The following is a 27,594-nucleotide window of genomic DNA, read 5'->3' on the forward strand; positions in this document are numbered from 1 at the left end:
AGAGAGAGAGAGAGAGAGAGAGAGAGAGAGAGAGAGAGAGAGAGAGAGAGAGAGAGAGAGAGAGAGAGAGAGAGAGAGAGAGAGAGAGAGAGAGAGAGAGAGAGAAGGCTGTTTATTAGAGGAGAAAGCCGAGATGTTTGCCGGAATTTCGACAGCGACATGCTACTTGGCGGGGGAAGGGTAAAAGGGGAAAGAAAAGGCCCGATAGATTACAGGGCAGAAGAAAGAGGAAGAAAGAGAAGAAATAAAAGAAGAGGAAAAAATAAGGAAAGACCACGTTCAGTTCGTGTCAGTTGTGTAACTAAAAAGTCTGTTTTTTTTTTAAACTCAAAATACCTTCAATGACACCAACCCTGTCCAGATAGGCGAACAACGCCGCTAGTACTTTGCGTTGAGCTGTTGGGGAGGACCATGGACCAAGGAGTGCTTTCAAGGTAATTGGTCCTGGCATGAGGCGTTCTAGTTCCTGCTCAAGATTGCACCTGGCGTTGATATAGATTTGTATTTTCTGTTCGTGGCCCTTTGCGGCAAATACCGCGTATCCGGGCAAATGCCGTCTTTTTATTTTGAATAGAGGAAATGGGATGGCGTATGCATTTCCCAAATCGTACCACAGAAAGGCTGATTTTTCGCGCGCCATCATTTTTAACACAATAGCATTGTTGTGGAGTCCTCGTAATAAACACAATGGCACGCGCCATCGTCATTTAAATAGCTTTACTTTCGCGCGTTCAACTTCTGACGTCACTGATGACGCCATTAAGGACGATAACAGGCGCGAAAGGTGTAAAACAGTTGACGTGTTTTGGAATGTTTTCGCCTGTGTTTGGCTAGTCGCAGTGAGCGGGGGAAGAGACGCGAATGGAAAGGCTGGGAGGTTAAGCAAGCTTTCAACCCGGTTTGTTACGATGCATTGGGGGATTGGAATGCGGGAAATGAAAGAGAGAGCAGGCGAAACAGATGAGATAAAAGCGAAGGCGCGCGTGCACTCAGAGTCCTTTTGTTCGTGTGCAGCACCAGACGTATGTGCGTCTGAAGCACGTTCTACATGGTGCAAATTTCGCTTGCGAATTCTCAGCATCGGCGCCGCTCGTGCGGCAAAGCAATCTAATTCTCGTTGCTGTGGCGAATTGCCAAATGTTTGGGACAGTCGAACGCCGTGAACGCCGCTTCGCATTTGGCAATTTGACGCAGCAGTGAAAATAGAAAAAATTACGCCCACCTCCCCTCGCGGGAACCCTGGTGTGATGCGACGCTGAGGGGGGTTCAATCGCAAGCGGAGAGCAACCGTCGACCGAAAGGCCGCCGGAGAGCGGCATACCGGTTATATGCGCAGCGCGCCCGAAGGAGAGGAGACCGCGGAGAGAGTGCCGCGGCTATGACGCAATACAATCCAACACAATCCACTTTAATCCAATCCAATCCAAATCCAATCCAACCCAAGTCAAGCCAAGCCAAGCCAAGCCAAGCCGAGCCAATTCAATCCAATAGAATCCAATCCAATCCCCCTCGCGAGAGAGTGTTCGCTATCGGAGAGGAGAGGGGGAGAGTGGCTGCGGATAACAACGGACGCACGCGGACAACAACGGACGCACGCAGGAAGGACAGGGCCGCCGACAAGAGATGCTCTGAGCGTCGCATCTAAAATAGATCGTTTTGCCGTACGAGCGGCGCCTCAGCTGCGAATTCACACGCGAAATTCGCGCTGCGTAGAACGAGCTTGAGGGAAGCGGTTTCCTACGCTGCGCGGCGAAGTATCTGGCACCGATTCGACGCGCGACGGAGCGGCCGATCCGGGGGTCTTCCGGAATCCAAACCGGTTTTCCGGAGCGTGAGACGCGTTCTTTTCCGCTCGCGTGTTTCAGCAAATCCGTATTGTTGAGGAAACTGCGAGGGCCTTTACTAGCCTTCTGCGACATTGATGGTGGGGGACCAACGTGTTAAAATTGTCTCTGCCGGGAACGGCCGATAGCCCATTCAGCTCGGCTCGGTAGCAAGCTCACTTTTCTCGGGCGATAATTAAAGACAGCCTCTATTCTCGCTTCAGCCCCACAGGCATCGTACTGGGCGCTTGCTGTCCATTTCAATAAAGGATGAGTAGGCTTTCGCAAAGGCTGCCACCCACAGTCGACATCGTCGATTTGGATCGAGGCAACCTGCGTAAAAACGCGCTGTAATAGAGTTTTCGCAGTGAAAATACGCTCGTTCTAAGGCATAAAACTATTTATGTGATATTATTCGCTGTTTTGTCTATTTGCGGAGAGCAGCAACAAGGTCATCAGTAAGGGTTGGATGATTCCTGCTCTGCGGAAAAAAAAATCTTGTAGTCATTCTTGCGCTCATGTCATCGACTGTGGTTTCGGAGTGACCTCTACCCTGTCCAACTCGAATTCGCACGATCCTGTGGACCTAGTTCCTAACCGAATTTGTCGAGCTCAGGACTTACGCTACGTGCAAATAATCTGTGGCTAAGTTCAAAGCACTCCCGCTCTGGGGAAGTAATTGGTATGCACGCATTTTTTGACCGCCTCATTGGTTTCACCTCTGATCGTGTTCATGCAGATTCTGCGTACCATGCGAGGAATGTGGAAATTTAGAGTCAAGGGACAAACCACTCAACGTTTCCACAAACCTCTGTAGCGATGTGTGTTCCTGTCAGCTCGATACGTAGTAGTAGTACGAAACTTTAATGAGACATAAAGTAGGAGTGGTTCCCTAGTCCGTAAATGCAAATGATGACCCGGGCGACCGATGCCCTAGATGCCAGAAGTTGCTGGACGTCCAGGTGGTCGCTGATAATCAGGTCCTCCCGCAGCTCATGGAGAGGGAGGGGGGGAAGAAATAGGTGGGTGGTTGGAGTTATGCACACACTCTCATAAAATGTGGACAAGTGTACCAGGCTTAGAGTAAGAAGTGAATTGGGCAGGCAATTGAGTTGGAAACATGTAATGTAAGCGAATTGGGTAGACGAAGATATTCGTTTGGATGGAGCGAAGAGTCGTTTCTTCTGATTTGGACAGTATGGAGTGAGGTTGAGAGTGTTATTTCGACTGCGCAGGCTTACGGAGGACATGAATAGGGCATTTACGTTCGCATAAAGCGAAACTGTCTGAATACGTCTGCTTACCTTGCCGGAGTGGTCAAGAGATCGCGCAACAAAGCCATGCTCGGTAACCTAAAAGAAACCACGTTGCAAAAGTACTTTTGAGTTACTTGAGCTGCTTTCGACACCGCTCCCCAGAACCCAGTTCCTTGGGAGGGTACATGTAGAATGGGTATTCCAATTTCTATACGTATGTGTATAATATATGAATATGTACGATCGTGGACAAAAATGAGAACACGAAAATATGAACCAGAGAACACACAAAATTGAAAAAAAAAATGCTGTTCGTTGAAGTCCAATAATGACACTCTATTGGAATATTTGGAAAGGCAGATATCTCACTTTTGTTTTTGTAACTCATCCACGCGTCATTTTGAGTGGCGTGGAAAGAAATCGCGTCATTTGTGGGTTCTGGTTCATGTTTTTGTGGAGGAGGAGGCGGAATAAACGTCCCTATAAAGCAGTTCGCCTTGGGGAAGAGTCCTTATTCCAGGACCCCTTGAGACCGTCCGGCTTCTTGAGCCCTCTTCACCAACCAAAGCTGGTCATCAGGGTCCCGAGCTGAACAGTGCTCTCTCCCAGTGTTCAGGGAGGGGAAGGGCAGGGGTGGAAGGTTGGGGCAGTTGGGGTTCTTCTCGAAGCCCCACACAATGTGGTAAAGCGTGCCCGGAGCCTCACAGAAGCGGCATTGCGAGGAGTAGAGGGTGGGGGGCCAGAATGTGGGCTCTAGTTGGGTGAAGAAAGGTGTTGGTTTGGATGCATCGAAGGGGGTGTTCTTGCTCTTTTGTGAGGTTTTTGTGTGGAGGAGGGTACATTGTTCGCTGCGGGCGGTAGTGCTGCGTGATTTCTGTGTTCGTGTTTCATTTGTCCATACTGTACATTTACTCATATATACGTATGGTTATATATGAAGCACCACAACGTAAAAATAACTTATATTCCCTTTCTTTCCGCCGTCATTGTTTCGGTATGGAGCCCCAGCAGAAACACGATCGCAGTGAGCTATTTTCATGAACCGAGTTAAACAATACTTTGTTAATTTTACACGTATGGCAGTAACATTACACATTTGAACTAATTTTCATAGCTGCTTGTATCAGTGTTTCTCCGGTCACCTCCTGAGATAGGTAGAGTAGGGAAAAGGTGGTGATAGAAAAGAAGCCAGTGGGGGGCCCGCTCAGATGGTACTAGTAAAGTTAGGTTCGTTGAAGAAGGTGGTTGGTGTCGCCGTGGGGTCGTGTGAGGACCAGATGGCGAGACGAGGCAAGTAGATGATGAAGAATAAGAAGTCTATTCACACTTATTTACACAGACGATGAAGCATAACATAAGACAAAGGAAAACTGGATTAAAATTAAAAGGCGCCGCAGCGCACAAGGGGGTATCGCGGCACGATACCTGGTGGGGGCCCGGAGGCCAAAAAGGTGCCAAACCGCCGCATGGTTGGCTGGAAAGGTGCGTGGGGTTCTGGCGCCCAGAAACCGCCACGGAAGCGTGTCTTCGTGCGACCGCTCGCAGTCGCAGCTCTCGACAAACTCATTGAAGGATACGTGAGCAGGGCGCAAGCAAAGCCGCCTGCCCAGAGCAGCGCACCTGCCAATTAGGGTTTTGACCTCCGCTCCCCCCTGTCCGTCCCCGAAGGCCAGGAGGACAGGAAAGCCTTCCCCGATGCCGCGTAAAAATCCGCCGGCGAGGCCCATACAAAGGGTTGCGACTCGCTGGCGTCTGCGGAGGCCGCCCATCGCTTCCGCCAAGGAGGGGGACACAACAAGGCCACGAGAAGGGAGGTGGGTCATCGTCCCGACGGGGTTCATCGGCGCTGTCATCATTACAGTACTGCTGTGGAATATTACTATTCCTTTATTTAAGCTAAAAATATCGATCAGCAGGTATGGTCACTCTCTCAAGAGGTTTGTCGAGAAACCATTTTGGAATTGGTGGGGCTTCGCTGCGCCAACGTTTTTCAACCGATCGTCTGGTTGAGCTTGTGTCTCGACAGCACAACTCGTATGAGTCACATGTGCCTGGCGACGTCGTTCGTCCGTTGGCGTCATGGCGGCATTTTACCGTGCATGTTCCAAGGGCGATGTGCGCTGCTTTCTGTTCAGGCGTCTTTTGTTAAATCAACTGGCCTCTCCGCGAGACGCACCTTGTAGTCGCGCTTGCTATTGTGCCAACACGTGAAGAGCGCATGGGCGCCCAGAGATGAAGGGACAATTGGCGGTTTCCTCTTGTCAGATATATATGGGCGCGTACTGACCCCCTCACAGGCGATAAATGCAGGAATAACGGCCTGGAGAGCCCCGTTTCGACCCCAAAGAGAGCCCTTGATCTCACGGAACCCCGCAAACAGTAGAAACTGGCGTTAACCGCGTTGCTACAACGAATGCTCTTATCTCAGCCTATTCCCACAAGCTCTTTCCATGGGGCGGTTGTTCTCGCCACTGAAACGCAGTTATGGGTCGTATATGCTATGGCGTAAAGGGGTGGGCAGCATTAGCTTGCTGAGCTGATACCGCCACGCAGACCTGCCATTCCGTGATGCCGTAAAGTCGGTTTGGTGGCCTCCATCCAAACTCGGCGCTTCTCTCTGTAGCGTCGGAAGACCGATGCACGTGCATTTTCACCCGCTTCCGTTGCAAAGTCAGCTTTCAATAATCAAATGAACGTATTGAACTGCTAGCCGAGCGATTCATGGACCCCCACTTGCACCCTCTTCTTCGCTGACCCTTGTCGGTGTTTTTAAAGATTATATTCTTTTTTGGGCTACTTAAACTCAGAAATTTTGTTCTGTCTGTCTGTCTGTCTGTCTGTCTGTCTGTCTGTCTGTCTGTCTGTCTGTCTGTCTGTCTGTCTGTCTGTCTGTCTGTCTGTCTGTCTGTCTGTCTGTCTGTCTGTCTGTCTGTCTGTGACTCGATTCAGCCTGCCGGCCAAAGGGAAGCGGAATCTAGAATAGGCTTACATGCCAACATCCAAATCTAAACGTCTAGCGTCGGGTGCCAGTGTTCACACTTGACGAAATTGTTGAACAATAACAATACACTGCGCAAATATGAGGCAAAACATCAACACATTATTGATGTTTGTGGTGTTCCTTTATAAAAAAAATTCATGGATGCTTGATTTTTGCGAAAGCAAATTCTACATCCACTGCAGAAAAAAAAAATCACTCCGTCGCCTGCTGTTGCTCGCACCACTATAGCTTCTGGCGGAATTTTAAGAAATTCCGTTACAAAAGGTTCCCCGAGATAGGTTCCACGTTCTGCTTGGAACGCACGTGGAACAGGGCAACTTGGTTCTACAAACGTTGAGAGGGCGCCTCGATTCACGCGCGTCTCCGCCGTACGGCAGCACTGGCATCGAGGCACCCGGCCTGGTGCAGTGGAACGCGGTAAATTTAAATTGACTTGAGCAAACCTTGGGAGGAGCGCGACGAGAGAAGAAGAGCATGAGAGGTGAGCGGTAAAGCTAAGGGAAGCGTTTAATTGGCAAATGTCGACGAAAGACGAGAGTCTTTCGTCTACATTTGCAAGGACATAAGCAGATACGTGGCCATTTTTTTTTTATCCACGCCCAAGCCAACAGCTTCGGCGGCGGGTGCTCTTGTGTCTTAGACATTTGCACGCCGACGACCATACTTTTGGAGGCAGCGTAGTCGCAGTTCACGCAGTCACCTCCTCAGTGTACACCGCTGAGGCTCCGGGCGCATGCTGCGCACTCGCCGTAACGTAAACTAACGGAGTCTTTGCGCACTCGATTATACCGGACATTTCTTTTAATAATGCGCAGGTGAAATGCTGCGGATGGGTGCGCATGCTCGGTCACTCCGTGAGCTTTGGCGTCATCGTGTCCGCTGGATCTAAGGGAGGAAATACTTTAACAAGGTGGTTTGATACTACGCCAGGGTGTAAATTTATTACGCAAACAAAATGTAACCAAGGATGTAAAATGCAAAATGCAACACGCAGCCTCGGGAACTCAAACTCAAAGGGCCAGGAAGAGATTGCGCTGCGAGGAGAGAGAGAGAGAGAGAGAGAGAGAGAGAGAGAGAGAGAGAGAGAGAGAGAGAGAGAGAGAGAGAGAGAGAGAGAGAGAGAGAGAGAGAGAGAGAGAGAGAGAGAGAGAGAGAGGATGAAACATTTACTGAGCTGTAAAGGTAGGAGTACAGTTAACCCAGGCTCCGCCGTTGCCCGGGTTGCAAGGAGTGCTTGCTCCTCCAGGTGACCGCTAGTCAATAGTATATCTCCCACTGCTCAGGGGAAAAGGCATTTGGAGAAGTGGTAGGTCGGGCTTTGCCTTGCCGTCCCCAATGATATGGCGGAGCGTACCTAATTGATTACAGAATTTGCATTGGGCTGCGTACTGTGTTGGCAACCATAAATGCCTTCTTACGGGGTGTACGAAGGTGCCTGTTTGAATTTGTCTCAGCGTAATTTCTTCAGTTTTGCTAAGTGATGTATGAGGGCTTAGGAGTGTTTGTCCTGAAAGTTGTAGTCCTGTCAGACTGGGTCTTGATAGGCAGCTTCGCACTGGGATCGCCCTTACCCCACCTGCCTTTTCTGTAACTGCACAAAACAAGATTGCGCCGCTTCTCATGCGCCCGCGATTACATCAAGTCTGCCTTCGGCAAATGCGCGCAACAGCCTTCCGCCGTGGACGCCGTTCAAACTTTGCGCTGGGTGCATGGACTGCTTTACCGGAAATACAGAAATTCCATACACGAAGCGAATTTGTACAGCTGTGAACACGTCCGGCTGTTATGATGCCACAACTTTTAAAAACTCCGCGTGGAGCCTTTACATAATGACCTATGACATTAAAAAATGAAGCTTCATGCATTGAATGCGTCACTACCAAATCTGAAGTTTGGAATGTGCGCCTTGTCGCACTAATCAGTTTTTGCTGTTTTTTTCATCGATGTTAAGCTTTTCAAAACCGAAGGGCCCTGTGACGCGCTCGTTATGATGCTACGCCTAATGAGGGTTCTAAAGCATGCATGACATTATAGGGAAAATAGTATTTCAACCTTTCAAAGTGACCTATCGGGCATTAAAATGCATGGTGTCAAATCTGCGCGCAGTTGAAGCATGGTGTCTGTAACATTCGTGTACATTTATTATAGGCACCAGTCTTGCACGTAATGTATGCCTGTGAACGCTGTATACGACTTTACTTCGTAGACAAAGTAGGTTTTAGGCGGCTAATTCTTCTTATTTGCGTAATAATACCAAACTCATTACGCCTATAGATGCGCCAGCACAGGAATTTCAAATTGCACATTACACTCCAATTTCACATTACACTTTCATTACACATTACAGTTACGCAGAACTCGCACATTACACTTTCATGCAGACAAAATTCAAGTTCGGTTCATTAACAAGACTGTTTTAACAAGACCAAGTTCATCGCAAACTTCAACAAATAATAGAGGTATTAAAAAAATACCCATGGAGCAGTGGCGACTCACCTACCGCTTTCCAGTGATCTTTATGACGTCACAGTCTGTGACATCCAGTGATCTCTTTGACGTCAGAATCTATGATGTCACAGAATCTTGTTTTAGTAATTGGCGACCACCGACTAAAGCCACTGACAGAACACATTACCGTGCAATTGTAATGGGGCCTCCAGTTACGTTCGATATCACTCGAATGCAAAAGAGCAGTAAACACACTTATAACTATGTTGTTAGTGCTGGCCTATATTAAATCACTGCTGCCCATATTACATATATGTACCGAAACATTTGAGTCTTTCAGTATTTCTTGGGTTTTTTCTTTCTGTTAAAGAACGTCTTTCATGGCTGGAATGAAGCTCAGTGAGTAACCAAGGGCTAGTTTTTTCACGCTGAACAAAGCTGTAATTTTTCTTCATTGTTCTATAACAGAAAAACGGTGAAGCTACCGAGCTCTGCTTCTTGAAATTCCGTTGATCCGCCATTTAGAAGTTTGACACCACGAACTTCGAGTATTGTAGCTTGAAGCACAAATCAGAGTTACATAGGGTGTCGCCAACAATCCACACGTAACTCACTGCACGTTAGAAATAATTTCACTGTTGCCAATACGAAAAGAAAACAGATGGGATAAATATTTGGGTCTCGTTGCACCCGGTGGTCCATCATCAAGTTTCATTCCCCGTCGATAGCGATAATATTGAACGTCGAATTAAACTCCAAAGACGAAGAAATAAAAATGATTAGGTTGTTGCGGTTTGATTAGGCGGTTGTAGCCTTGCAAAGTATGCCGGCCAAGGGCTGGCATATTAGTGATACCTTTAGCAAGCCGCTTTATGTAATGAACCATGACTATAACTATCAACTATACATGTTATAAGTATAAAAGCCTCCGAAAATAATGCTGCAAAGCATTGTGTACCTCTTACCTCTTTTCCCTACCTTCTTTCTTTTTATTCTGTTCTGTTTGGGAATTAGTGCAATGCCCGATTTCATAGGCGTCCTCCTTTCCCGTCTTCCTTGTTGTCAGGTTCGTGCCGGAGTCCCCCAGCTGGCTCTTGACGGCCGGCAAGAGAGAGGAGGCGATTCGCACGCTCGCCAAGATCGCCAGGATCAATGGGCGACACGAGATCGCAGAGGACGACTTCAAGACGCTGCAGGTAAGGGGCGCCTCGCCCTGAGCTGTGAAAGAGGGCGTATCGCTTCGCAAACAACGTAGAGTAAACCCTCGTTGTAACGAATGGTCTCTTTTTTAGTTCCCCGCTTGGTGTGCGCAGTCACCGCCACCACCATCATCATCATTAACACACTAGCTCTGTCATTAAAGCTATCATCCCCGTAGTGGCCAGCCATGACCCCGAAGTGCGCTACTGTCTCCTTCCGTAATAGTACCCACTACAGCGCATGAAGAGCCAATCATCCCCGCTTGAACGAATTATCGTTTATAAGGAAGCCAGTTTCTTGTCGCGAAAGCTGCGTGCTATAACGAGTATTTACTCTGGGTTAAGTGTTTGGTGGTCGATGTATTACGGAGAACTTGCTTTTCTGGTATGCTGTGAAGTCTGTGCACTCCCCTGATTTGAAAGTTTAGTGATCTAAAACGGGCTAGGTACTCCGTCTGACACCTTTGGTTAGGTCGTAGACACAAGCGGTGTTCATTTGGGAGAACTCTGCGCGGTAAATCCACGACGAGATATAATCAAATCATGGGCACGTGCGCAGATAACTTCGCCGGAAAGAATCTGGAAGTGATTACAAAAAGGATTAATTTAAGCTCTGGGCTAACGATCGTCTGTCTTTGCCAGAGGGGTTGGCCTGAGTCCAGGTACCCTTGGGCTTTGGCTGCAACTGTAGCAGGTGTGACCAGAAATATCTGGTCAGCGTGATGCTTCATTCTGAACACAATAATGTGCCTCATTGGCTAGACACGCGGAAAATGTGTGTGCATACAAGCCAACTAACTCGAACTTTGTGTAGCGAAAATTGGGGCAACACGGGGCGTGATTGCATGAAAAAATCAGTTTCATGGAACAAAAAATGAAGTAGTGCATCCTGATTTTACAAATTGGCAGTTTTATACTGAACAATTGTTATCTGAACATATTTTACAGTTCAAAACGAAATTATTTACGCTAACACGGCTAAAGCATGCAAATTACATCCCTAATTTTGCTAATCACTCGCTTGGCCAATCACGCGATAACGTTCCAATGGCTCCGTGTAGTTCAAAGCTAGCAGCTCTGAAGACTTTAATGGCGTCAAAAGTGCAATTCGCATGTTCGGTTGGGGGACCTTTACAGATGTACATTACGTTACAAAAAAAAAATGTTGCAATCGCTTGAGGACCAAAATACATGCTTCATTCCTACAAAACACCCTCGCTCGTCCGGCGAAATTTAAACTTTCCATGGCTTTGTGCAGTGTGCTAGCCTATTTTTTTTTTATTCCGGACTGGTCAGAAGACGTGCCCATTACAATAAAATATCGCGTTCAATAATGTCACACCTATTCAGTATTGGATAGTTCGGTTCAAAGGCAAATTATTAACACCGTCGTCTCTGTCGTTGCCAGCCAATGTTGTTAAGAAGAATTTGCCGTAGTGTTTATTTTTTGCTTCAAAGGCTGTATTCCTAGTTTAGCTTCTGCTTTTTCCCGTGTCATCCCTGGGATGCGGTCTGCCCTTAACGTACAGGAATTCGTAAACAAAAAGGAAATTTTAACGCGGACCGAAGTTTAGTCAATTTTTTTACTCCACGAGGTCAGTGAGTCCTCAAGAAAAGATGTCGAGTTCGAGCATTCGAAGTACAGCCTCCCAGAACGGACGGCAGTGCCTGTTTTTTTTTCACGCTATTCTCAGCTGATAATGAATACCGTAGCAATGGGGAGCAAAGACATTCGACGTAAGCACATGGGAATGACACCGCATTCACGGCGTGGCCGGAGTACATCGACCGTCGAGACATTCTCACAGAAAAACGCTCGACTGTACGAAGAGCGAACGGCGCACTCCGAAGTATCGGTAGCGATGACGCACGTATTCCCGACGCTGACGCACGGACACAGCGTGCGTGATTCTTCGCATTCCTTGTTATTCCTTTTCGTATTTAAATTGCGTTTTCGCATTCCTTCTCCTCGGATGTTTTGCTCCGAGGAATGTCGTACAAAAACAACCACAAAAGGGACTCGTCTTCGTAGCTACATCTAATTTCCGTTCTTGTTCCTGCTCGTCAATCATTATTATATCTTTTTTGTAAGGCAACAGAAAAGAGGCACTATACGGGCCGAAAGCTAATGAACAGCTCTTTATTTCATGCTGAAGAATGCCATCCGTCGTTTGAGAGCACGCGGCGGTAACTTGCGAGGAAACGCACTTGGACAGTAAGCGAGAATTCTTGCGTCTTGGGGCGCCGTCTGTTGTACAACTTCAAAACCAACGTAAGCAAATGGTCGGACGCGCGCTTTTTGAAGTCGTACTGGGACGTGTATGGCGAAACAGGTGTTCAGTGCGGCCGCATTAATCGAATTTGTCTTCGTATTAGCGCCATATTCGCACGTTAAAGTGTGGAGGATGTGGTCTTTCTTGCGTAGAGGTTAATGACTAGCTGTTTGCGTTATACGGAGAAAAATGACAACGGAATGCTGCAAGCGTCATAAGGCGACTTATATTGAAGAAGAGAACATCCTCCCGCGAGAGAGTGTGTCGTAAAGAGTGTATCGTAAACTATCCTCGATCTTATTAGCTTCACCAGTTGAAAGGGGGGAGGGTGCAGGATCCCACTGCTCACCTCATGAGGCAAGGAGACGCAGATGCAGGCGCACACGTGCAACCTTTTTCTGCAAACCAATCCAATGTGCAAACCAATTCAATGAGTACCCTTAGTTAGGAGAATGCAGGTACTCCTGGGTATTGTGTACGCATATCTTGCTGCAAATATGTCTGCGGTTTTCTTTGCGCTGAGTAATGTGGATATGCATGAGTCCTACCAGCAGTTGTACGAGTTCTGAGTGGTGCTGCCTATATATTTCATGTTCGCGCATTCTTTCACTTTCTCCACGCGGCTGAAAAGACAGACAGACAGACAGACAGACAGACAGACAGACAGACAGACAGACAGACAGACAGACAGACAGACAGACAGACAGACAGACAGACAGACAGACAGACAGACAGACAGACAGACAGACAGACAGACAGACAGACAGACAGACAGACAGACAGAACGAGATAATCACCAGAACAGCTCGGCCCTACCGCCACTGAGCCATCATCTATATCTAAGATGACGCACTTATGCACTTTCACAAGACGAGGCTGTAATCGTGTCGTCGAATCGCAATATACCCAGAACCGGTGAATGTATCGCCGCTTTATACAGCCATGACATAGCGTCCAGAGTACATTGAAGTGGACATAGCACCGATTGTGCACTCTTAAATATAATCGCCATGATCTTTTCTCCCAATCCGCAGCTTTCCTTCTCCCTCGGAAATTCTAAGTGACATGGCTAAACGTCCTAGCGCTACCCATACATATGTATACTCTATTGGCGCAAACGTGCTTCTTACTTGCGGAATTAGCATGTACAGATTATTCCTGTAGGAATCAGTACATCACGGCGACATCGGGCACATGTTTTTCGCGTAACTGGGCATTTAATGCTTTCGTATTAGCATGGAAGATTAAACGAAGCCCCGAAATCACGAGCGTTTATCCAATCTAGCACCTTTATGCGATGAACTCAAAACAGTGAAAAACAAAACCAAAAACAAGAATAATACACTGCGTGGGTTGACGAGTCCCTTCAGTGTCACGAAGGAAACTGTGCTGATATGGCTGCCACAAACTGGGAAAGAGTGACCCCGTTTACAGCCTGTAGCTTGGTGTTCTTTGGCCACCCCGCTAAGTGCAGATTGACTCGCAATTACCTTATCTTTATGATCTCTAATCTCTAAGCTACATCAGTGCTGGAGTGTTACAGCGCGGCTTTACTTCGGCGGTCATCAAGTGTTGGTTGTTGAGGAATCCAAAACATTCTTGCGAAGACAAGCCCCGTAAAAGTAACAAGGTGTGACAGATAAAAAGCGGGGCGGTGTTACAGGCATTTCGTTCGCTCACCTTGTTTCTTTCTGTTATCTCCTGCCTAAGCTACGCATCCATAATTAATAACAACTACGAATTAAACTCTTGTTCCTCTTGGTGGGTGAGAGAGTTGAGTGAAAGTGGCCATCGCAATTCTCGAACTGATTGGTACGAGGCAGCGAGGACACTGGGAAGACCTTCATGAGCCCGTAGGGTCGCTGTCGAGGCCAAGCTTGCATGTGTGAAGACATCTATACCGTCAAATACGTTCACGTATCGCATTGATTCACTGCCACAGGCTGAATGTCCGAAAAGACTGGGCCCCAGGCCGCCCGTAAAGCGTCCACTGGCAAATCTCGCTCCTGCAGGCAAATCTTGTGCAAGCTATCGCTTGCCAACAACCTCGCGGCTTCAGGGTCTTGCCAATAACTTTTAGGCGCGAAGCATCTCATGCCCGGGACTGTGTCCCCCCCTCCACCATTGCCGTTGTCCGCCGTCCGCACTCTACTGCTCATGTGCGTCTCTTCAGCCCCGTCAGAGTTTGGGCTGACGCCAGCGCAGTCCACTATAAAAAGAAATAGTTAGGCGGTGCCCGGTTTCGATCCCACGACTCTCTGGCCGCAACGAGAGGTACGTGGCGCTCTTCCCACTGCGCTACAAACCGAGACGGGAGCATGTGCTACGAACGCGCCTTATGTCCTTCACTCATTCAAACTACGTCAAGAAGCTATACTGATACAACGAAGGCACGCGAAGCTGAATGTCAACAGAAACGACGAACTGAAACTAATGGGATCTTCAGTCGACTCCATGGCTGCTTCGCATACTACTCAGGGTTCCCCAACGGGGAGATGGTGTAATTTCCTTTTTTGGCTTCCCTGCAGACTGCAGTGTTGGCGGGAGATTTTTCACGTGTTCCAACACTACAGGCCGGTTCAAATCGGCTGCCTCACATTGGGATGACGTCTCAAGCAGATGCTTCATTATGGCGCCCCCTTGTCCTCTTGTGGCAGCAACGGATAGGAAGGAACGTTGACGATTCTCTTGAAGCCCGGATGTTCATTTTTTGATAATAACCTGCAAGCTGCTAAGAGCGCTTAGAAAGGGGCGCCTACTAACAATAAGTACAATACAAAATTGGAATAAATATATATACAATGAACAAAGAAAGCAAGGATACAAGACTTACACCATCCTTAATTCAAAGAACCAACGCCTTTGGTGTAAAAAGGCCCTTACCTAACGTACTGTAAAATAAAGCATGTTTCTACCCAGTTACAGTGCACACCTAAAAGAGCTACAGTTGTGAACTATGGTACGAACGGTTCAGAACGTGCATGTATTACCCAACAAAACGTCAATATGAAGCAAAAGGATGTGAACTGCCGTTAAAGGTTCCCGATCTGCTTGGTGTTCTTACAGTATACATTATCTGCGTATTACCCTGCAATATACCCCGCCATCAAGCCGCGTAGATGCTTGAAAAGTTTCCCGAAAAGTTCCAATTTCACACCGGGGTGTCCAAGGGATGGGTCTTGCAAAGCTGCACACCCTCCCTGTACGCAGCAGCTGTGCTTGAAGTTACTCCTTTAGAGCGAAGCTCACATTCCTTTTCTTTTTCGCGCCTCATCGCCTGCGTTGCGTCGGTGCGTCAAACCCTATAATCAATCAATCAATCAATCAATCAATCAATCAATCAATCAATCAATCAATCAATCAATCAATCAATCAATCAATCAATCAATCAATCAATCAATCAATCAATCAATCAATCAATCAATCAATCAATCAATCAATCAATCAAACACATTCCGTTTCTTTTTGACTGCAGATCAAGACGACCGAGACTGCACAGTCGGTGTCGAAGAGAGGCTTCTGGAAGGACACGCTCGCGCTGGTCGCCACGCCACGCCTGAGGAAAAACACCCTCGTTCTCTTCTCTGCCTGGTAAGACGCTGAGGTGTAAATTCACCTGGATGAACACAATGAGGTGTTTTGCGCTCATCGTCGCTTTACAAAGGTTTTGGGGGAGAGGAGGAAAAGTAGACTTTATTTGGACCAACAGTTCCCCCAGGCACGGGGCAGGCTCTACGCATCGCCACCACATTCCGGGACGTCCGTAGCAAGAGGTCGACTCCACCCCAGGCCGTCCACACAGAGGTGGCTTCCCTGCTGCAGGACGACGCTGCCGGACTTCTGCAGGTGTACACGGATGGCTCTGTGCAACAAACAGTCGACGGGCAGAGCCGGAGCTGCCTGCACGGCCCTAGAACTCGGCACCAGCCAGGTGTGCAGCCTGCCCTTCCCTGCCTCATCCACCCCCGCAGAACCGGCTGGACTCCACTTGTCCACAGATCTTCTTCTCAAGCAGGGCACCTTGGTGCGGGGGGCCATCATCCTGACTGACTCACGGTCTGCCCTCCTCCGTCTGCATGCCGCCGACCAGCAAGCCAGCTCCAGCGGCTACGTAGACCGGTCGCTGGTGGCCATGCTTCATGCGGTGGAGGCGCAGGGGTGTCCACCGCGACTTCACTGCCTGCCATCGCACGTGAACATCACGGGCAACGAGGTTGCAGATGTCTTGGCCAAGGGTCCTGCTCGCCAGGCAGGGGCCCCAGCCTTCCGGGATGTGGTGTCATTTGACGCTGCAAGGACTATCCTGGCCAGAGTGGTGTAGGGTCTACGTCCAGATGCTCAAGTGGTCAGTGGCCAGGCCTCACGGATCCTGCCCGGACGCATCGGCAGAGACGCCCAGTCGCTCCTTCTTCGCCTGCAGTTTAATTGCTGCAACGTGGAAGCGAACTTGCACCACCAAGGCCGCCTGGCGCCCCCCACCTGCGCTGACTGCCCAGAGCCCGAAACGCTAGAGCACTTACTGTGCTCTTGCCTCCAGCACGGCACCACGAGGGCGGTACTCCGGGCCGCACTCCAGCGACTCGCTGCCCCAAGCCACAAGCTGGAAGACTTCCTGTTCCCCACGGGACTGGACGCCATCCGACGGGAGGTCTTCCAGCACCAAATCAACTTCCTGGTTGTGACAAGACTAGCGCTGCGTTTGTAGCCATTGAGTCATGGACGAAACGAACGCGACATAGACTGTCCCCCCACTCTCTTGCCGCTCTTCTCTTCCCCCTTCTCTCTTCCTATCCTTTGAAACCCCAATCCCCTTCCCTGGACTGGGTTGTATGAGGGTGAACTCCCCGTTGAGTTCAACAATGTCACCAGTTCTTTTATCTTCCCTCCTTTGTTAATAAATCACCACCACCACCCCACAGTTGGTTAATTCTGGACCCATAGCAATGGGACGTCTTCGTAGTCCAGAGGTCCCTGGGCGGTCGCTGCCTCGCGAGCACTCTTGACAAGCTCAAGCTGATCACTGGGGTCCTGGTTGGCTAACATGCCTTCCTACTGCTCGTGGCCAGGGGAGGGCATGGGGATAAGGGAAGCAGTGTGGGAGCCCCCCGGAGTCATGCGGTAGTCTGTGCAGTGTTCTTGGCAGAATTCATTATTTGCACCAGATCAAATTTAAAACATCGGTTCAATTGTCCTCCAGGAACACGCAGCAATTATTATCGAAAATATGTACAATGTTTTGTTGGAGTACAATGTTTTGTTTTGTACAATGTACAATGTTTTGTCTCAAACGCCTTCGCGGTATGACTACGCCAGAAACTTTCAAGGAGACGCCAGAAACATTCAAGGAGACATGTCAACGTTTTTATGTATGCGAGGAACAATGGCGCGGCTACGCAAGCAAATTTTGAGAATCTGGCATGCTTAAAGGGGCACTAACACAAAAATTTTGTATCTTGTTTTTTTTGTTGCGATAAGTAGCTAGTGACCTACTTATATCCTGTAGAAACCTCATTTGCTTCAGCGTGCGACGGTTGTTTAATTAGAGGCATTTTCAATGCGGCCAGTCGCAGTTTCGGTTTCAGCGAGTGCCGCGAAACGATGGATTTTGTGGATTTTGTGTGAACAAAGCTGACCACGTGACCGTCGGAGGGATATCACAGTTACAGAGCAGAGCCGCCGTAGCACTGTCGAATCCGCATCGACGGCAGTTTCTGCGAATGCCCCCCCGTACTGATCTCGTGAGGCGCCTAATTAAAAAGCGACCGTGGATGTGACGCAGGCGCTGCGAGTGCAAATGCTACCGCGGCTAAAGAACGACGCGCGACGCTCGAGACGGTGGGTGGCAAGACGCGCGCTGGGAGCAGCCGGCTGGTCTGCCTACAGGTCCGCCTACATATGTGTTCGGCTTAGCACTGCGGCGGATATTCGAGTGCCGCTCTCGTAAGCGGTGCAGATGACAATTTTTAATGCAACCCGCCATCGCATCATTAACTCCTTTCTCATGTAAGCCACCATGGTCGGGACTTGGGGACAATTTCGTGCAGCGGCTACCTGCGCCGACCTGGGCCACATCGCGGCCGTGGCCGCCGCCTGCACAGCGACCGTGCGGCTAGCTCAGTGGGCTTTTCGTGCCTCCGGCGCGTTTTCGCATCTGATGGTAATAAACAGTAATAGAAACAGAGTGCCTGGAAACGCTGTAGAACTTTGGTCGCGGCCAGCTGCCCGATGAGCTGACGAAATCACGGCGCCTCCGCCGCCAACGAGCGGGTCGTTCGTTCTCGAGAGCAGAAGCTCCGCCCTCCGGCCCTCCGATTGGAGCGGCGAGCCGGGCGAGCCGGCGAAAAACGCCGGCAGGGCGGAAGCGGCAAACACAAACTCGTGACGTTGTTTATTTACACAATATCCTCGGGATGTCGATTGCGCGTGGTCCTCTGTTGGCTGCTTGGTTGCGTTTCGCACACTTTAAAATTGATTTTAAATATGTTCTAGACTGTATTCGCCGCTGATATTTTGCAGATGATGTATATGTGTTCCCACAAATCTATCTCCGAAGTTATCTCGCCTTCAAAATTTTGTGCCAGTGCCCCTTTAAAGGTGCAGCTTGCAACGTATGTACACGAAACGAATGTGCCTGATGGATTGCCGCAGAACACAGGGGACACACGAGTATTCACTTTGATGCAGCGAGTTTCGCAAACGTCATACATTCGAATGCGTTTTTAAGCTTTGAGTCCACCTCCAAGAGTAAATTTTCTTGAGAAAAATTGTTTCCATTTTTACATTTCGAGCATCCCTAAGCCCCCAAAAATAGGTCTCAGGAATTGTGTTCCTGTCATGATAAGCTTGGTAGCTACAGCGATTTTTGCAACCTTCGCGCTCTTAGTGTGGAAACCAAAACCGAATTGCATTGGTCCCCAAAATTGGTTTCCCAGCAACGGCAAACGAAGTGTCAGATAACCTGCGTTTACCGGTGACGGCGTTAGACCTCAAAGCGTAACCTTAGGCCTAACGTCGGGCCGTCACATACCCAAAGAGGACGTCCGGTCAACGCATAGCCCCGTTCACAGCTACTGGAGATTTTGATGAGAGGTTGTTTCGGGTTACATGCAAGGTTAGGGACTTTTGATGGCCGATTCTGGCTATGGGTATCTAAGGACGCCGTTTTTTTTTCTCGCCAAATTATCCAAATAATGTATGTGATGCTCACGTATTAAAATTTTGGCATGTATGAAACTGCTGCTGAGTTGTTTTGGAACTATGTGGAGTTTTGTAACCTGAAAACGACTTCAAAAAGAAGTGGCCCCGAAAAATTGACACCCAAATTATGTCACCGTTCACCAAAACATATTTATTTATTTATTCAAGATACCTTACAGGCCCATGGGGTGGGGCATAGAGTAAGGGGGAGCACATAGAATCAACAAAGTTAGTTTACAAATTATATAACACCGGTAGGTAAGACTAACAACCAATATGAAGTCAACTGTATCAAGCAAATATGCACGCATACACACACACACACACACACAAAATCGAATATGCGCGTGAGCCTCGAAACTTGAAGTCACGTTAAGAGACATTTTGTTGATTTCCACACATTTAGTGAAAAGTTAGTCAACAATACACAGTATTTAGTCAAACAGCAATTATTCAAAAATGAACAGGATCATACAGGACACGATAAGCCCATCAATGCACTTTGAAATATCGGACACTTGCCGAAGGCGAGTGTCCGATCCGCATGCTAGCAATTTGATCCGCATGCTAGCAATTTCTCTAGAAAATTAAGACAAAAATTTCCCACCTTCCCTACTAAGGCTGCATAGAGAAAACGCGTGCGGTCCTCGTGCGTTCACGCTCGATGCATACATGCGTGCAGGTTCTTCATCTGCCTGTGCTACAACGCGAACACGCTGGAGCTGAGTCACCTGGGCTTGAACGTGTACGGCACCTACTCGACGGCCATCGCGTTCGAGCTGCCCGTCAACCTGTTCACCATCATGGCTCTGGACAGGCTGGGCCGCAGGTGGCCCAACGTGGCCTTCATGTTCATCGGCGGGGCCGTCTCCCTCATCATGGCCCTGCTCAGGACAGGTATGTGCGCAGCCAGGGCCATACATACCCGCCTGCGACATTGATGCAAAACTCTAATTAAATGAGGTTTTAAGCCCCTCTCCACTCCTACTCTTCATAGTGATGGAGATTTGACAGAACTGATCTGCATGCGTCGTTTTACTATCAGTGGATCTCACCTTCTTGCACCACTGAACATGGCGACGTCTTCTGCATCACTATCATCCGTAGTTCGTATAATAAAAACTTCAGCTGACAGTCAGCGAGGTGTCAATGCGAAGTGTCCCGTAAGAAGTTCTCGCGTCGCTTGGCTAAGAATTTACGCGCGACACCACACGTGCCACCCCGCAGACTCATCGGCGGCCACACTGGCCATGGCGGTGATCACAATCGTGTGCTTCGCGGGAGGATACAACATCACGTACCAGCTGGCGTCGGAGATCTTCCCCACCGAGATCCGGGGCCGCGGGGTGCTCCTCAAGCGCTTGTTCGGCGACATCGGGAGTTGTCTGGGAGCCGACGTCGCCTATCTGGTGAGCAGCCGGTCTCGCGTGCACACTTGTCGCCACGCGTACCACTCGTTCCGAATGCCACGTTTGCTCTGCAGCTCTCGCAGCGCATGTATATATATAAATAAATGAGAAGGATAACTGTGATTCCTTAAACTGTGGCTTCAAAAAACAAACCCACATTCAGTGATATCAATTAAAATAGGTTTATTGATCTAAGAAAAAAAAAATTTGTGATTTGTATACATTTGTGCACATGGCGCCCCTTTCAGTAAGCCTGTCAATGAGCATTCGCACAATCCAAAACTTTTTTCAGGTACTTGTCAGTAGTGTTCAAGAGTGAATTTTCAATGCCTCTAATATTGATTGCTTCGACGATGATACTTTCTGACAACTTCAGAGAAGCAATCCTTTGTGGCACTGAGACCGAGATAAACTCCACATTCAATTGCGGCCACGCACTCGAGACTTCAAAGCACAGTCTGTGTTCCGACACGTTTGAGGGAAGTGAGCACTGATTTGAATTGGCCAGTGGTTCATTCCGTCAACCTTTGTGAAACTTATTGGCATGGGCGTGCCGACATGCGATCTGCGGACAGGCTTTGGAGAGGCCGCGCTTGGCCTTCCCCTCTTGGGTGGCGTAACCTTGTTGCTGGCAATCAAGCTACGTGCTATGTCTGACTGAAATGCCTTGACGTCTTTCACTTTTTTTGTGGAGTCCCTCAGAATTCGAATCTCATATGCGTTCCAGACAGCTGTTCCCGTGTGCAAATGTGGCCAGAAGAGCTTAATCCGACGTCGTCGATGCTTTTACCGAGTTATTCAGTGGTGTCTTATACCCATAGAAGATGTAATACTCGCATGAATTCAGTAACGCAAGTTACGTAAAAATGGCAATCAAAGGCAAGGTCATCCGGCCAGGAAGCGTTCAGGCGCCATGTGTAAAATGCTACACACACTTATTTTTCTCCATGGCATAGTGCCATCTTTTACAGGAATCATAAAACTTCTCATTTGCGAAAAGCAGGAGCAATATATGTTGTGCTGCTATGAACATTTTTTTAAAACATCATCACCCGTAAAAATAAAAACAGTCGCCATGCATTTACGTGCCGTTCCATAAAAGCTGGAGCTGTCCCTCTTGAGTGTTTGTTTTGGTTTCAGCTTCGGTACGAAAACAAAAGATAGCGCTAATTCTCCACCTAGAAAGCATGCCGCAGTGCGCACGTGAAGTGCCATTCGATTTGAAGGAAAGGGGCTCGCGCAGCGTGGCGCCAAAATTTACGTGTACAATTGTACTAACTGCGACTGAAAGGAATATATATATATATATATATATATATATATATATATATATATATATATATATATATATATATATATATATATATATATATATATATATATATGGTCCTGACGAAGGCATGTCTCTTTGCTGAAACGTTGGCAATAATCGTGATCTCTACCTTGTTCGCAGTTTTCTTTTCTTGTGTTCTCTACCATCTTCCAAGTTTTATTGCTCCCTATATATATATTATACATACATGCACAGAAAGGGCAGCCAAGAGTGAAGCAATAATGAAAAAAATTGCGCCCACCTCCCCGCGAGGGGAACCCTGTGTAGATGCGACGCATCGTGGGGTTCACTTGGTGTTTCCGTTGGATTGATTCTGAAATCGCGTGAAACGGGTCGGGAACGCGTATGATTATTGTTTTATGATTATTATTATGTTTTATTGGCCAATCTTGGTCAATCTCTCTAAGTGGTATGCTTGGGGCTTCGCTGTCGCAACGACCTTTACTCCATCATTGTTGCTGTAAGTGGGAGCTTCTTTTCTTTTATTGCAAGTGTTAATCATTGCCCCATCATGCGTTGTATCAGTAGCTTCTTGACGTAGTTTGAATGAGTCAAGGATATAAGGCGCGTTCGTATCATTTGATTCTGTCTCGGTTTTGTGGCGCAGTGGGAAAAGCACCATGTACCTCGCGTTCCGCCCACAGGGTCGTGGGATCGAAACCGGGCGCCGCTAACTGTTATTTTAAATGCAGAGCATTTCAGTAACTCACGATGTCACCCGCGTTGACGTCTGTAGTCCGCACCGTCCCCTCCCTACTATATAAAAAAAATACTATCCGGCGCCCGGTTTCGATCCCTCGACCCTGCGGGCGGAACGCAATGTACATGGTGCTCTACCCACTGCGCCACAAAGCCGACACAGAATGGGACGCTACGAACGCGCCTTATATCGTTGACTCATTCAAATTACTGCTGACGAGCGCTCTCTCGTCAGCAGTTGCCACAAGTGCAACAACATTAACGTAACGCAAACTACTTAACGTCGTGCGCCCCCGGAAATGCTCTGCATCTGATCGTTCCCCTCGCAAGGGGGATGTTTCACTGCGTCTTCTCTCGGTCGCGGGACCCGTGGCGCCATCTGGCGGAGGCGCGGCACAACTCGTAGCACTTTGAAAAGATGCGGCGCCAGACAGCTGTGTGTGTGCGTGCCGCACTTGTACAAATGGCGAGTGCATTTGCTGTCCACAGAGCAAAGCATTCGTGCAAGTAAGCCGTTGCAGTCAGTCAGTCATTTCGCGATCAGATTGATTAGAAGAGTGGCGACAAGTTTCTTTGCGAAAGCTCTTTTTTTTATTTTTCTCTCTCTTCTTGTATTCCTTTTTCTTCCTCTTTCTTCTGCTCTGTAATCTATCCGGCCTTTTCTTTCCCCCTTTCCCCTTACCCCGCTAAGTACCATGTTTGGTGTCGAAATTCCGGCAAACATCTCGGCTTTCTCCTCTAATAAAGAGCCCCCCCTCTCTCTCTCTCTCTCTCTCTCTCTCTCTCTCTCTCTCTCTCTCTCTCTCTCTCTCTCTCTCTCTCTGTCTCTCTCTCAAATTCGTTCAATTTGAAGGAATTAGCAATTGGTAACTCACCTCCATTCGGGCTCCCTAAGGACATTTTTTTTGTAGTGTAGGGGGAGGGGTGCGGACAACGCCGTATGGAGGGACAAGGCGAGTGAATGAGATGCAGTCGCATCTAAAACCGAAGAAGGTATAGAGGAAGTAGCTCATTTTCTTCGTGCTTAAGTAATTTTTTTAACTGTCTGAAAGGAAGTGAAGGAAAGCATTCTCCCTGGGCAGGGCCCGAACACACGACCTTCGAAATAGCGCTCCGATGCCGCACAAACTGGGGCTCTGGAAAGGCTGTGCTCCCCTCTACTTTCTTGGTGAATTTATGGAATTACGATTGTTTCGTACGCTTGTGGGTGGCAGCCAGCGCCGCTCCGACAACCGGGTGCGAAAGGGACCTTCTTCAGGGGACTGGGTGCGAAGGGGAGCTCACTTGCGTCGTGTCTTTTCGCAGTCCCAGTCCACTTTTGCGCTGAACAGTACGAACACCGGGGACCGTCTTTTTAACCGACGGGCCTTGACGCGATCGTCCACGACGTGTCTGGAACAGTCAACTAACCAGTGACCCTGTTATGATACTGCCGAACTGAGGCCCTCGCTATGCGTGTATATAGGGAATCAGAATTGGCCGTTTTCATTCCGGTATGCGTGTAGAAGCTGTTATTTCACATATTAGCCGTACTCTACAATGGAATGCCATTTTAAGGCACTTTAATACGAGAAGCATGCGCAAGGAAGCGATGTCACAGTATGCGCGAGCAATCAACTCGCACAATTCGAGGTTACGGATGAGGACGGTGACCCCAAAGACTGTGGGAAGCTTGTAAGCTTTCCAGTACTACCAGTGCCGCGTGATCTTATTGGGCTATACCCACACTGACTATCACGCAGTCACGTTGACACAACGTGGGTGCCTCTGCTTCCGTCGGTATACAAACCGTAGGTGGAGTACGACCGGTACCTGCCCCTTCTCGTGATGGGCGTGCTGTCCCTGCTGTCGGCTCTGCTGCTCTTCTTCGTGCCGGAGACGGTGCACGAGCCGCTGCCGCAGACCATCGAGGACGGCGAGGAGTTCGCCAAGAACCAGACACTGTGCTTCTGCCCCGTGCTGGTGACCAGGCTACCGGACGCAGACAAGGAACGGTGGGTGCGATGCACGCGGAGTAGATGGCGTTTCCGTCAATCACACAACTATGTAGCTCACAGTGCAGAAAAAGAATTTTTGATGATATATTGAGAATTTTTAGAACGCGGTAGCTTCTACTCTCTCTCACTCGCCAACTTGAAGCTCGGCCTGATGTACACGCCTTGCTCCTACTTCCTATTCTACCACCCTGTACTGGCTGCACACTTCGCCCTACAGCGCGTAAAGACGGTTGCGGAAGTCACGGGACCCGTCGAGGTGGCGCAAAGGCAGGTGGCGCGCCGCCTTTCGACTTCCCGTCACGCTGACAACGTCGGCATCGCTGCCAAGGCAGCTCTATATCATTCCTCGAAGGCACTTGTCGCAGCCCGATTTCTCCACTCGGTCGTTTTTGCTCCTGTATCACTCCCTCTGACGACAGATAGACAGGCTCAGCGGTGCGACGTGAAATTTTACCGACGTGCCCCCTTAATTGCTGACAAAATAAAAATATCTTCAGAATTCGAGAAACCAGTTGCGGCAAGTCAGCGTTGTGACAGCTATCGCCCAGCCCTTGTGGTTTGATCCCTTTTGGATACCATGGGGAGACCCGAGCATTCACCGCTGAGCTCATCTATAAAGCACGTGAGTTACATATTTCAGCGCCACTCTTGCTGTTCCAGTTTTACTCGCTGCTGTTCCAGTCTTTTAAGGGTAATGGTTGTGACAACCACTAAAACTGGCACCGACCAAGAATGTTCATAAAAAAAGGACGCTTAGGATCCCGTACTTCTTTTTTGGTGTTTCTAAACATTATTGGTCGGTGCCAGTTTTAATCGTCATGCGTTTTCCCGACCAGGCGGGCATCTGTCCAGCCCTTGATTTCAAGGGTAGTGGTTGATGAGGGTTATGTGCGGGAAAAAAAATATTCGACGACGATTTCTTCGTGCTCATGAGGCGCAATACCACTTATACACTGATCTCATGGGGTGGTATTAGAGCGTTCTATTCCAACGGCGTTGTTCTGGCAGCGCGAAGCCTATTGCGTATCTAACTAGAGTGTGAAGGCGGGCTAGTTGGTTAACAATCCTGGCAAAAAAAGGGCTGTGGCTTAGCTCAGCTAACCTTGGATATGAAAAGCGAAAGCTTGGTTTAGCCTCGTTAAATGTTGGTTTCACTTGGTGAACCTTTCGTTTCCGTAGTAATTATTATATGTAGGTATACACTCAGTACTAAACCAGGTATGACAGCTGTGCCTAGGTGATGGGCTAGACACGACTGCGATAAGGCTTGTGTAGACAGACTGCGATAAGGCTTGTGTAGACACGCATCGTTAGGCACACGCCGGGTGGTCAGACGCCGCTTTCCGAGCACGGCTCAAATGCGTTCGGTCTCCTGCAGCACTCACAGGAGAAGGCCCGGCCTCGCTTTCATTCATGGCGAACACGGCGTCGAACGGCTCGCTCTTCCTCAGTCTGCAACGCTAGCTTTGTCCGTTTTCAATTTCTCCTTTCCAGTAAAGCAGCTGGCCGAGCATTGTCCGCCAGGTAGTCAGACGCCGCTTGCCGACCACAGCTCAAAGCCGTTAGATCCCGTGCAACGCTCACAGGAGGAGGGAGGCCCGGCCTCACTTTCATACATGGCGAACGCGGCGTTCCTCTTCGCCGGGCGCAAGACGAGCCACGTAGCCCGAGACGACCCAGCGGCGCATGCCTGTGCCAGCAGCTGCGGGATAGTGAGGCAGCGGGGACAGTCGGCTGCCTATCAGCTGAGCGACCTCAGCTCCCACCTCAGCCGTCGCCGCTTAGTTGAGCAGAACTGACCGAAAACGACGTCTTGTGCGCAGCACTGAAAGCGGCCCCCGGCGAGTCACGTGATGCGATGCAAGGGGTTTGTCGCAGCTGCGGTCAAATGAAAGTGAACTTGCGTACGACGGCGAAACCGCTGGACATTAGTACAGCCAGGTACGGCTTTGCTTTAAAAACAGCGCATAGAAATGGAACGTAACATAAGATAAGACTAACAATTGAATAAATTTTATTGCGAGCAGGCAATACAAGAAAAGGCAGCGGGAGGGAAACAGCGAGCGGGCGAATGCGCCAGCAAGCCGTCAGTCGACTTGATGCCCAAGGAGATAGTATATCTGCAATCTTATCTTTTCTGCGCTTTCTTATATTGCCTGCGCGCAATAAAATTCCTTCTGTTAGCGCCCGTGTTTGTCTCTTTCTCGTCTTAGGTTCTGTTTCCGTGCGCTGTCTTTAACTTATGCGTAACTAAGCTGAGCGAACTGTCACGTTCGCGTTTTACTGTCATGCAATGCAGTTGTGAGTCTCCGCATCTGCGAAGATGGTGGCGACAAGTATGAGATTTACATTTAGCGTCTTGGCGAACGCAATGTATTGGTAAACTCCAATGAAAGCTATAATTTAAATATTAAATACTGATAACACAATATGATGCGAACATTTAATGAAAAACATATTCGTTTTGCGTTATTATTTTTGTTAACGACAGCATAGCATTAAGAAAACAAACACCTTTGAATATTCATGGCAGAACACGCCATTACGGGATTGAAGTTTCTAAAGTATCCGTAAGTTCCGCACAATGGTTGCAACTGTCACCACAAGTATAATGGTCGCTAATGCAAAAACAACGCCGTTTTGCGCTGTCTAGTAGGAAGTCTCAAACACAGCACAAAAAAGGAGATATAAGACACCGGTCATGCGTCTATCACAAAAGTACGTTTGTTGTGAACCCTCTGTCTCCGTATTCGTGTGAGAACCAGGAGAACAGACATACCATCTATCACAAAAGTACGTTATTGCAAACACTTTTCCTTCGGATTCATGGGCGAACCGGGAGGACAGTTGAACGCAGCCGCAAAGTTTCCATCGTCTCGTAGCACAGCGTTCAGGTCGCGTGCCGAGCCGAGCGCCTGCAGGCTGCCAAGACCACCCTTCTTTTGGCAGCGCTGCAGCA

General features: G+C 48.7%; 1 protein-coding gene across 1 annotated transcript in view; it reads left to right on the plus strand.

Annotated features, from left to right (window-relative positions):
- LOC144169397 (solute carrier family 22 member 7-like) overlaps window positions 1-27,594 on the plus strand; it is an 88,469-nt gene that overhangs the window by 55,354 nt on the left and 5,521 nt on the right. The window contains exons 5-9 of the mRNA XM_077698518.1: window positions 9,595-9,724; window positions 15,476-15,591; window positions 19,880-20,094; window positions 20,425-20,606; window positions 24,433-24,632. Of these exons, the coding sequence (XP_077554644.1) occupies window positions 9,595-9,724; window positions 15,476-15,591; window positions 19,880-20,094; window positions 20,425-20,606; window positions 24,433-24,632 (843 nt within the window). The remainder of the gene's footprint in view (window positions 1-9,594; window positions 9,725-15,475; window positions 15,592-19,879; window positions 20,095-20,424; window positions 20,607-24,432; window positions 24,633-27,594) is intronic.

Source organism: Haemaphysalis longicornis, unplaced genomic scaffold (assembly GCF_048455015.1).
Source record: "Haemaphysalis longicornis isolate Haplotype H1 unplaced genomic scaffold, Haemaphysalis longicornis Haplotype H1 scaffold_2, whole genome shotgun sequence".
In the NCBI taxonomy this organism is placed as follows: Eukaryota; Metazoa; Arthropoda; class Arachnida; order Ixodida; family Ixodidae; genus Haemaphysalis; species Haemaphysalis longicornis.